This window comes from Notothenia coriiceps, unplaced genomic scaffold (assembly GCF_000735185.1).
Source record: "Notothenia coriiceps isolate Sejong01 unplaced genomic scaffold, NC01 NC01_scaffold00029383, whole genome shotgun sequence".
Lineage (NCBI taxonomy): Eukaryota > Metazoa > Chordata > Actinopteri > Perciformes > Nototheniidae > Notothenia > Notothenia coriiceps.
The window spans coordinates 1-11,807 of NW_011362084.1; the positions used below are offsets into that span (position 1 = coordinate 1).

General features: G+C 38.7%; 1 protein-coding gene across 1 annotated transcript; it reads right to left on the bottom strand.

The window, feature by feature from the left end:
* Positions 1 to 1,712: 1,712 nt before the first annotated feature.
* On the bottom strand, positions 1,713 to 9,568 carry LOC104958788 (uncharacterized; the record flags this gene model as incomplete). The annotated part of the gene is made up of 3 exons (XM_010786589.1): positions 1,713 to 4,120; positions 4,364 to 4,516; positions 9,481 to 9,568. Coding segments are annotated over 3 exons (2,649 nt in total), but the record flags the coding sequence as incomplete, so codon positions are not given.
* Positions 9,569 to 11,807: the final 2,239 nt, after the last annotated feature.

An 11,807-nucleotide genomic window follows, 5' to 3' on the forward strand; every position in this document is an offset into this window, starting at 1 on the left:
AATAACCGATTCAGCCGCGTTTTTCTCGTTTTAATGCCAATGAACACGTCTTTTGATCAGAATAACAGCTACGGTGAGACGATCTCCCTAGAAGCTATGTAAAGGTACGTGTTGTGATGTCTGTCTTTGCTTCCCCTGTCGCAAATTCGGATCACTCAGTGATGATACTATATACCTAAATAATCTGTGGAACCTCAGCTTTAATCGGATATCTTGTATGTGCAGCTACGATAAGTAATAAGGGTACTATTATCTTGAGTTCTGTGCCAATTTCCGTTAGCATTTTTCGCGAAGGGGTCATTTAGATGCTTCTTATGAGACTTGTGTTTTGTTTTGGTAAAAATGGTTTATATCATCAGTTAGCTGAGATTATTTCCGTTAATCTGGTATAACACATTAATAGGTTCTTAAATATTAAGATCCCCTGAGACCTTTATATATACAGTCTATGCCTGAGACACAGTGTCGTGAAAAAAAAAACCAGGGTCCCCGCTTGGGGCTTAACTACAAATTCAGGTTGAAATTGGAAAGTGAGAAAATCTAGTTAACGTTAGCTCTTAGCTGTTAACAGTCGGTAGGCAGCACAGACCTGCTCCTACAGTAGCAAACAACAAGTAATGGATGTTGACAAACAACAAGTAATGGATGTTGCGTGTGACATAATAATATGTTAGAGATGTATAAATAATGATGTAATAAAACATTATATATGATGTTCAAATGTCAAGTAATGGGATACATTTTTTCAAGAAAGTTGAATAGATACAGTTGTTTGAAAGTAATCTCTACAATATAAAAACTGAAATTAGAGAGGGAATTATGTCCTCTTTAACTCACACGAGCTCTATGAGTTGTTGAGGAGCATTATATTTAAGAAATGTTAAAAACAAGACAATTTATTTTCTAATCATCTGCACTTTGTGGTTTTATGTAAATAACCACAGTTATGGGATGGTTGAAATCATTTTTCAGAAGGGGTCAGAAGTTAGTCTTGAGCCTTGAACGTGGGGTCAAATTTGAAATATGTTGTCCTTCTCTCCATTGGCCTGATTTAATACCACTTAAACAAAGGAGTATTGAACTGTGAACAGTGTATTGTACTTTGTGTGCTAACATTACTCTACAGTGGACTAACTGTACTGAGTGATATCTCTCAGTCGAACAAAAGTCCTAACTCTGTATGTAGATGATGACAGGTGATCTGTTGGCTGCAGATGCTTCATGGATTAGTCAGTCAATCATTAAAGTCACAAAGCTGAAGGTATGCGACAATCCTCCTCTGTTATGTCACTGGTATGTGATCAGCTATGTTGGTAAACAGGGCAGTTCATCCACTTCTGTCTTTTTGTTATCATGGAAAAGTTGAGGATTGGCACATTTCAGCCTTATCTGAGGGCCCCCGGTGAAGTTACTCAAGGTGTATCATCTCAATTGCACAAGTATATTGATTTACACACAAGAAAAAGTGATGTTCGCTTGTGTCTTTAACACTCCCCTTTAGGCTACATTTACAACATTCCAGCGCCAAAGCTACAGGTCTACATTTTCATAAATGACAGCAATAAGCTTGTGAAACAACTTCAAAACTGTTAGCAATTAATTTCTCTAGGTAATAAATTGTTCTTTCACATACTTCATATATGTTGGGCTTTAAATTCAGACGACCTACATGTACTCAACTTTCGTCAAAGATGATAAGACTCTCCACTTACCCCTGGTTCAGATCGGGTTGCACTTCTGCCGGATACTTGTATTTCTCTGATGTGTGTGTCTGTGTCTCTGCAGCAGGACGTTGTGTGTCTGCGTTCGGGGCTGACAACTCGACTGCCACCTGTTCTTCCCCCGTCCTGGTTCTGTATGTGCTCTGAGTAATTGTATCCACCCACTCACTACTCTTTAGAACCCTATTGTGTTCAACCTCCGTGGCATCTGATTGCAGATCAGCCCTGCGAGTCAAAGTACCTGTGACAACCTGCACCCTAGCAGGCGTATCTGTGTCTGCACTTGCTGTAGTGACACTGCTGCTTTTTGTGCTTTCTTTGCTCACTTCAACTATTTTGTGTGGCATCGCAGTGAGTGAAACTAGCTCTCCTGCCTCTCTTAATCTGGGTGTGAGCATGTCTTCCTCTGTTGTGATCCTGGAATCAGCATGTACAGAGCTCATGATGCCTTTGTGACTCCGATACTGCATCAGTTCACTCAGGAGTTGCTTGTCCCCATTAGAGTGGTCTTCTTTCTCCAATTCCTCAGTCCAGTTTCCCCTGGACCCCTCCCCATGCAGCTCAGTGGAGGGTGGAGCAAAGTTGCATACCATTGGAATTTTCACCTGCTGAACCTGTGTGGCAAGTAACTCTTTTTCTCCTTCCTCCTCCCCCTCTTCTCTCACCTGTGGCCATACTGTGGTTGCTACTCCTTTCTCCTGACTCCTTGCATCACCGCCTACAAGAAACGTAGACGTTTCAATGTCCTGCACTTGAGCCTGTGGCCTCTGACCTGCTACTTTTTTCTCCACTTCAATTTGGCTATTGACTCTCTCTTTCCTTTCTTCATTTCGCACTTTAACAATCAACCCCCGAAATTCTCCCTCATCTCTCTTTCTTATCCATCTTTCAGCACTCTCCTCTCGCTGTGGAAACTCAGCCTCTCTCCCCCCGTCTTCCATTGACATTTCTCCCCTTTCCTTCATCGTGTACATCTCTTCTCCCCTGCTCTCCTCTGCGTTGTCTTCTTCAGCACTGTAGTAGATCTCCATACCACTGCCTTCATCTGATCCCACGCTCAGGTATGCTGGACTTAAAGGCCCTTCAGAGCCCTCCGTTGGTCCAGAAGGAGCACAAAAAGACTCCCTTGGTTCAATTCTTATCTCAAGACGCTTTGATGCGCTCATTTTCTCAGGCAAAGGACTGACGGGACTGACAGGATCGGTGCTTGCTTCGTCCTCGACTAACTGTTTGAATGGGTTCACTCTCTGTTCAGAGGCAGTAACCCGAGTGCCTGCCGCTTGGGATGTTACACATTCAGAAATGGGAGGGGCAGAGCTTTCAACCTCGGGCACAGAACTGACATTGTCTTGAATAGGGCTAAAACTGTCTGATTTCACCTCTGAAAGTGTGTGGGTAATCTCTGAGTAAGGAATTGTATCATTGTCAACTGGTGCAGAACCTGAACTGAGAGAGGAATGTGGATATCTGGGGTTAATATCAATCGTTTCTGTCTGATATTCATTAAGCGTTTTAACCACGACAGGCTTTGATTTGGTGTTAAGATGAATAATCTCAGTATGGACCTTAGGTGGAGGGTTTGATATAGGGGTTGACAATATCTCCGAGGTAAAACTCTGGGGGAAAAGAGAGTCATACAAAGCTCCATAAGCAGCATATTCGCTGACAGGAGAACTATTTTCCTTACTAACAGCTGAAGTTGTGATTACACTCGAGGCAGTTTCAGGAGTAGATTTCTCAGATCCAGAAATTGAGAATTGTTGGTGGACAGAAGTTAAATCTGTGACTACAGCTGAGTCTTTAGGGTGAGGAACAGGGATTGAGTCGGTAATTGCAGCGTCAATTTTGGAGTCAACACCTGCTAGGGAGAGTTTGCCATTTTGCGTGGAAGCTATGTCAGGGGCTTCAGGTTGATTATGTGATACTGTAACTCTGGGGGATTCGGTGAAAGGGATTTCTGTTGTATTAGACTGCTGCAGAATATCATTATCACTCAAATCATTGCTTGTGGGGTTACCAGCGACAGCTTTGTGATCAGAGCTTGAAGGCTGGCTAGGTACGGTTTGGTTTTCGGAGGTGGCTTCTGTTAGAGTCTTAGGAGCAGATGGATCGGAGTTATAATGAACAGGAATGTTCTCTTTCTCCTCCAATGAGCCCAGATTATCCATCTCAGGGATGGTAGCAATCGGTGCTTTCTGTGGTTCCCTATGTACGTCAAATATACTTGAACCAGATGACTGTGATTGGTTTTGGAGAGTAAAATATGATTCTGAGTGGTTTGTGGCCACAGGGGGAGGAGAAGGGATGTCGAATGTATCGAAGGTTTCCAGCTCTGGTTGAGACATGCTGAACTTCCTGTTGGCCTGATCCGACTCCAACTGACTGAGGTCCGAAGGAGTCTAGAAGATAAGATGATAATAGTCCAATCATCACAGGTGTATCAGAAAAACTAATTTTTAACCCTGCAATAGTAATACAGACAATATCAATTCAATGATGATAAAGAAACTGGGGCTATGGATAGATCAGACCAAATAAATATGATTATACTGTAAAGCTACATAGATTATAGTTCATGCACTATATTTGAAAATGTATTTGTCACACGTTTAGTTTAAACAACATTCAGGGAACGGGTTTACCTCCTCTTGCTCTTCAATGTCAGGTCGATGAAGGCCAAATACGCTCTTAGAGATTCCCTCTTCATTCTTTCTTCTCTTTTTAAAACCAAAGGAGAAGGTAGCAAACCTTTTTGGCTTTCGCAGGTCCAACTCTGAGTAGCTCAACTCTTTGTTCTGAGAGGAAGAAGGAAAAATTAAGGGAAGTAAAGTGAAATAGCAAGAGATGAAGCAAGAAATGAAAAATGTGTGACTTATTTAATCTCAATTTAATAAACATGACGTGTCCTTCAAAGCATCCTGCATTAACCAATACTGAATGAAGCAAAGAACAGGAAGTGCAATTTTCAGAATTTTAAAATAACTGACAATACCCTGCATACCAAACACAACTAATCCTTTTAGACCCTTGCCAATGATTCCCTTCACCTGCAAGAGTTTACACCCTGACTTCAGGGAATTATTTGGGAAAGAAACCAGCGAGTGAATGTATTTTTAATTATGTTTTTACTGAAAGGTTGTAAGGATGAGATAATCTCTTTGAAAAGGCAAAAACAATATTACATCACAATTACTTTAACGGAAAAAAATGATAAATCTATAGGAAATATATAACCCTGATTGATTTCTCTTATGCCATGTAAATATGGTAGAATTTGAAACAACTGAGGGAAGAAAGCAAACTGAGGAATTATATTTGAAATAGCTAAATCAGGTGTTTAACGTTTGTTGCCAGAGGAAGACGTTTTTCAGATGTTGCCACTTGAGCAAAAACGTTTGTCTTAATAACATAAAGGCTAAAAAACCTCTCTGGTTCAGTCAAATCTGGTGAACATGTTGCGTTTAAGACAGATAGTTAATGGTACACAGTGCACTGCAGCGAAAAATATGTGTAGCAACAATGCTGTGATCTGATGAGAAAATGGTGACACATCAAATGTGGTAAAGTCAGGTCGGGGCACAGCTTCTGTGGTTAGGTTATCAGTCTATCATCAGCTGTTGATTGCCAAGACGGACAGAATGGCTGCCATAACTTCATTGACATAGATCCTGTCTAATTAAAAAGTTATCATCTTGAATGATGATACCAATGGAGACGTGACCTAATCACAAATGTATTTCTCACACACACATACATTAAGTCAAAGTCAAGGCAGGCCACAGCGGTTGAACATTCGTATGGTTATCAGTCTGTCATTAGATGTTGATTGCCAAGTTTGACTGAATAGTTGACATATCTTCATTGCTAATAACTCTAATCCTGTGTAATTAAAACTTCATTCCACGCAGGTAAAAGCACTCCACCCAAAACAATAAAAAGAAACACTATCTGAACACGATCGACTTGACACTGGTGGCTCCTTGTTCCGACACAGAGAATTGGATTAGTTTGGTTAAGGTTAAACAAAACAAATGCAACTTTATGTCATTTTTAATAACCGTAGCATACTGTTGCATGGCCTGAAGCAGTACAGTATATCATTAGATCTACAGCAAATACTATTTGCAGTCAGTGAGAGTCAGTGTATCACCAAACTGTTCCAAACCATTGCTGTTACAGAAACTTTTTTTTAACTGATTGAGATAAATGTCAATCTGGCAGGATACAGTTAAAACACATTTTTTTGGGAGCGACCTAGTATGTTGTATGTGTTCCTTATCAGATTGTTTAAAAAGACACTAAACACTGACTGATTGAGATGATGTTATTGTAATCTAGTGCACGCACATGTTTTGTTGAGACGCAATGACAAAGGAGAATGGAACCTGCCATCAGCCAGGTTTTTAACTAGGTGTGACCGTCAAATTCTTCCTTCTATGTGTAAGTTTGGAAAGTATGAAGGGCAAACACAATGAAAAACTATGGAATCTTAGCTGAGGTTATAGTGCGAGGACTGTGTAACACTGCTGTTTTAGACATATATCGATCTATTGTCTATCACTGTGATTCAGTTATCCGATATCCCATTTACTGTAAAAGTCCTACCGTTTCAAACTTGTTTTTTATCTTAATTTCAAATTAAGTTAAGTAGAACTTTGGAATCAAGTATTGACTGGAAACTTTGAATTTCATAGGTACTAAAACAAAAGCAGACTAAGTAAAAAAAAAAAGACAAAAAGAAAATTCTAATTCAAAATAATAATTTAGTATGCCATTAGCTAGAGACCTTTCACAGTGAAGGAAACTTAAGCAAGACTGCATGGATCACAAAGTTATTGGTCCTCGCTTCAGTTGACTTAAAATTGTTTATCACAAGCGTAAATGATGGGCTGCCTCGCACATAGCAAAGTTTCGATCTCAATAAGTTAGTTTTGCTGGAAGGCAAACCGTTGAAGCTGCCAGAAATAATAACTACTTTCTTAAAGTCTGTAATTTATCATTGGAAAGCTCGGAGTGGAATGGGAACACATTAATTACATAATATAGATACTGTAACCCCTTTACCATTATTTTCATTTTTCTTAATGTGCATGAGCATTTTCCTTGTATTGTATTAATGTCTTTCTAGTTTTATTTTGCTTTGAAAGTGTACAATAAAGAAAACACGCAAACATAATGGTTACTTACTTAAGAACACACATATCCTAAACACATAAACACACACTGCATTCATACAACCAACTCCTGAATTTCCTGTTAAAATGCTGCTCTGAGTGTAGAATCTGCCAAACCAATGAGTAAAACATTAAAGAAATATAATATATGAACGGGACTACTTTCTTTCTATGAAGTCAGATCAGTTTTGAGCTTTACCAAAATACTTTTGTTTAGTTAAGCACTGGCGCTCTCGGCTGGATGGAATAAACAGCAAATAGTGTCCTACTTAGGTTGATCTCACACCGTCATATTGACTGCAATGTTTTCATCACACAGAAAGGTGTTGGACAATATGTATTATGTTCACATGACTTTCTGTCCCAAACACCAGTATGGAAATTCAAACAAATAAAATATTTAGTTTCTGCTATTGCCAGTCTTAGCAAGGTCTCCCTTGAAAAAGAGATTCACAACCTAATGGTACTTCTCAGGTAAAATACATTCAAAATGTCACAGTAATGTTGAAATTAAACAATAAGATTTTGCAAATAAAGTATGAAATAATCACTAGCGATTTAAAACGTGAACAGACTGCTTGCACATACTGTGCTTGATTGTTTTTTGAGGATATGGTGCCCTCTAGAGTGGAGTTCTACATATAATTCACCTGCAGCCGATTGTACTGTATGTATTTCTGCGGGTGTAAATCAATTGGGATTAAGATTATTAAATCTAAAAGTTATCAAATAACAATGGATGAATAAAGCAATATAATAAAGAGTGTGACTTTTTTCTAGGTGTACATTAGAGTTACCATTAAGTGTGTGCCTTGGAGTGTAAGGGGATTGTGATTATGTACTGTAAGTTAAACCCTGAGGGAGATTCAGCAAACCCTCGAATGTCGTTACAGTTGAAAAGGAGAGTCATGAAGTTATCCAACAGAGGGACATTTTACTCAATTTCCCCCCAAAAAAACCGATTTCCCCCAAGAATATTTATGTTTCAACAAGTATACAGTATAAATGTATACATTTTACCAATGATTTGGGGAAGAAACCAGAATGTAAATGTCCTATTTATTCAAGTAAGAAAGAGAAGATCTCTTACAGCAACTAAATAAAATAAAAATAATGCACCATAATTACTTTTACTAACCTTAATAATGAATATAGAGGGATTTCTTATTCCACGCACATTTTATTTGACTTGCCAAATCATGTGCCAGAGGGACTAACACATAAAGTTTCAACTGAATATCATGCCGTTAGCCTCCAAGGCAGCAGAGGACAGGTTTCCAGATGTTGTCGCTCCATTCTCATACAGAGGAGAACGTTTGTCGTAATATCATGAAGGCAAAGTTTAAAATCTAATCAACAAAATAAATCTGTTGAACATTTTGTGCTAAATATAAATTGTAATGGTGTAAAGTGCCGAAGAAATAAGCTAAAATACTAAATACCCCATTCAGAATGTATACTAAAAGGAATTATCCAAATTGTAGCAACAAAAGTATGATAAGATGAGAAAATTAGTCCTATATACATTGTGGTAAAGTCAGGGCAGGGCAGAGCTGACATTTTAAAATGGTTATCTCTCTGTCAACAGCTGCTTGACTGAATACTTGACATATTTTCATTGACTAGACCTGTGTAATTAAATGTATTTTATTTGTGAATGATTATACCCAGGATGATATAACCTATATTTACAGCACAAATGTATTTCACACACAAAAAGGCCCAGCTTTAAATCATGATAGTAACTTGCTACATTTAGACACACTGCATTAGCAAGTTAAAATACTCCATAAGGGTGAAAACAATATTCAAAACCTGCTACAACCAGATTAGATAGCATTCACATAAAAGTATGCATGATGCAGCTGCCTTTACATTTCCTTTTTTTCCTTTAAGTAAGATATTTTTCTTTTTTTTTTAAGAAGTGTTTATATCATGGGCTTTGCTAACAGGTCTTTAGTGTCTAATAAGAGTAAATAAATACTATAACCAATGTATTTTGAATTTGATAAACAAAAAAATGAATTACTTAAGTTTGTTAATGAAACTTAGACACTTTACTACGGCATATGCCCAACTTTATTTTCTCAAAAGTGACAAATATTTCTTGCAAGCTAAAACTAATGCTGCGCCTATTGCTGCAAGACAAATGTATATACTTAAAATTGACAGTTTTTTTGTTATTAATCAGAATAATTGGTGTATAACTGAGCATAAAGAAACAATGAGACTATTGTAAAAAGGACATTTTTAGTTATTGGTGAACTTCAATGTTTACTGTACCTAACATCCAAGGAATTTGAGTGACTGTGAAACCTAAAAGGCAATCTTGTTAAACAAAAAGGTTTATTACTCATGTCAGGTCCCAACAAACCTTGCAGATGCCATTTCACATATATTGCCTTGTGGGCATTTGGCTTGACACTTTTAGACTTAACACACACCCCCCTTGACATAATTCTGTCAAAAATGTTTCCTGTTGCTCTGCACTGTTTAAAGTACTAGAACACCTATTGGTGATGGCTGATGGTGATTATCAACAAAATACCTGTGAACAATGTACACAATGAACGCAGTGGACTGACCTTTGACCTGGGTGCGGTGCCGTAGAGAGAAGACCTCTTTTTGTCTGAGGTGATGTTGTCAGACGTTGCTTCTCCACCCTCAACAGCACTGAGGGATACACAGTTAAACATTTGAAATTAGTAAATGCTATAACTGAAACCCACTTGAAATTATTACAGCTAATATGGCCTTTTATCATTTTTCAAATAGCAGAAAAGAATATGTAAATATAAGCTTTTTAAGTGCCGTTTTGTCCAACATGTGACGACCCCTGCTTCACTGCCTATGCTGGTGTGGGTGTGCCTTTGTGTGTGGGTGTGTGTGCTTCTCTCTCCCTGATTGTATCCAGCCAAGCCATGACAAACATCTGACATTTTCTTATTATTTTTTTTCTTACAGTATATGAACATTGGGAGACTTTTTGTAAAATGACTGTAGTGAGGTAGTATAGTGAGGACTACATACAGTCATCCTGTCTGACCAGCATAAGCAGTGGCTTAAAAAGACAGACAAATATGCTGCCTAGAGCAGTGAATCATTGCATAGGGAATGATGAATAGAAACTGACTAAGCAGAGAGGGAGTTTATGTTTCAGCCTTGCTTGGTAAGTATGACTTTTATAAAAAACAACATTCATCAGGATAAAACGAATTATTTAGTTGGGATAATTTCCATGTGCTCTATTCTGAAACATGTTTTTTATTTTTTACTGACTCTTGGGGAGGTCAGTGAGGTGGCAGGGGCTTCAGAGTAAATAGAGAGGCTCCATCAATAATCACGAGCTGTCATCACATAAAACAAATCCTACAAAGGTCGCTTTATGCACAAAGGCAGTCCTCCTTTGTACAACTGGATGCAACAGGAAGTCAAATTACCAGCAAACATTAGTAGCGGCGCCACATTTAATAACCCACTGGGACATAAAATCTCATGCGTTTTTACCAGTGAGAATGAGCAAGGCCTAAGACCCCATTTACACAGGAACGCAAACGAAACGCAAACGAACTCGATATGAAAAAAGTCTTCCGTTCCCACAGATACGGCTCAATAAACATGGACGTACACACGGAGCCGTTTGGCCCCCCAGAGCGTTGCGTCCGCAGATCTATCCACCTTGGGACCAGTTATCGTTTTAGGGGGCCGTTTCCGCGGTTCTGTTAAGGCCTCTTGTGAACGAACTGGCTTTACGAAAGAGAAAAGTAGCCGATACAACCCGTTTAGTTCCTGTGTAAACAGCACATAAAGCAGCTTCAACAGTTCAGTATTGACTCTCTATGATAGGCTCACATGGGACACAAATACATGCAAAAAGACAAAAACGTCACAAACATGTTGTGTTTAAACAGCTACACACTTGTGTGTATTTGTTTCTTTGACACACAAAATCAGGCCGCCAATCAGGCAGGTATTGCGAGTGTGAGACAAATAAGCCATTTAGGGGTCAGGAAAGATATCCAGAGATAAAAAGATGTGTCTTATCTTTGACCCAAGGTGTTTACATGTCAACTCAAGGGAACTATTTGAACTTGCAACACCAAGACATGCTATTGTGAAAAATATAATCCTGATATGGACGAAGTACAACAGGATGTTCTGTGCCTGTGCAGTATTGTGTGGGAATGCTTGTTTGCATAAAAACCAGAATGATATGGAGAGAGGGAACTAAGGTGAGGCCTCCAGCAGTGAACCACAAACATTTGCATTTGTATCATCAAACTGGCACACACTTGCTACAGCCAAGCACTGTGTTTTCTGTATGCACAGACTGAAAAAGGCATCAACCCGCGATAATTAATTGTGGTAATTATTGTGTTTCAATTGGACGATGTCACAATGAAATTATTTAGCGCGATATGCAGATACACATATTTGTCTTCCATATTCGACAAACAAGCATATTCAATTTTAAATATGTATCTGGAGCAACCAGCTAGTTAGCTTAGCATCATCACTGGAACAACTAGTCTGGCTCGGTCCAAAGGTGACAAAACCTGGTGCAAACTTGTTATCTCCAGCCAGGCCAAATGTTTCCACTGTTTCCAGTCTTTGTGCTGAGCTAAGCTAACCCACCTGCTAGCTTTAGCATCACATTTTCTGAGTAGACAAAACAGGCATCGTCAAATAACTCTTGGTAAAAACATAAACCCTGTTAGAAGCAAAAATTACATCTAGAAAGGCAAGTTTACTTTTTTCTCAAAGCGACTTACAATAAGTGCATTCGACCAAGAAGATACAAACTTGAAGAAAACAGAATCATATAAGTACATCAGGTTTCATAGAACAAAACATTTCAAGTGCTACTCAACTGCTTTCGATAAGCCAGTCATTTATTAGTATACAAGTGCTT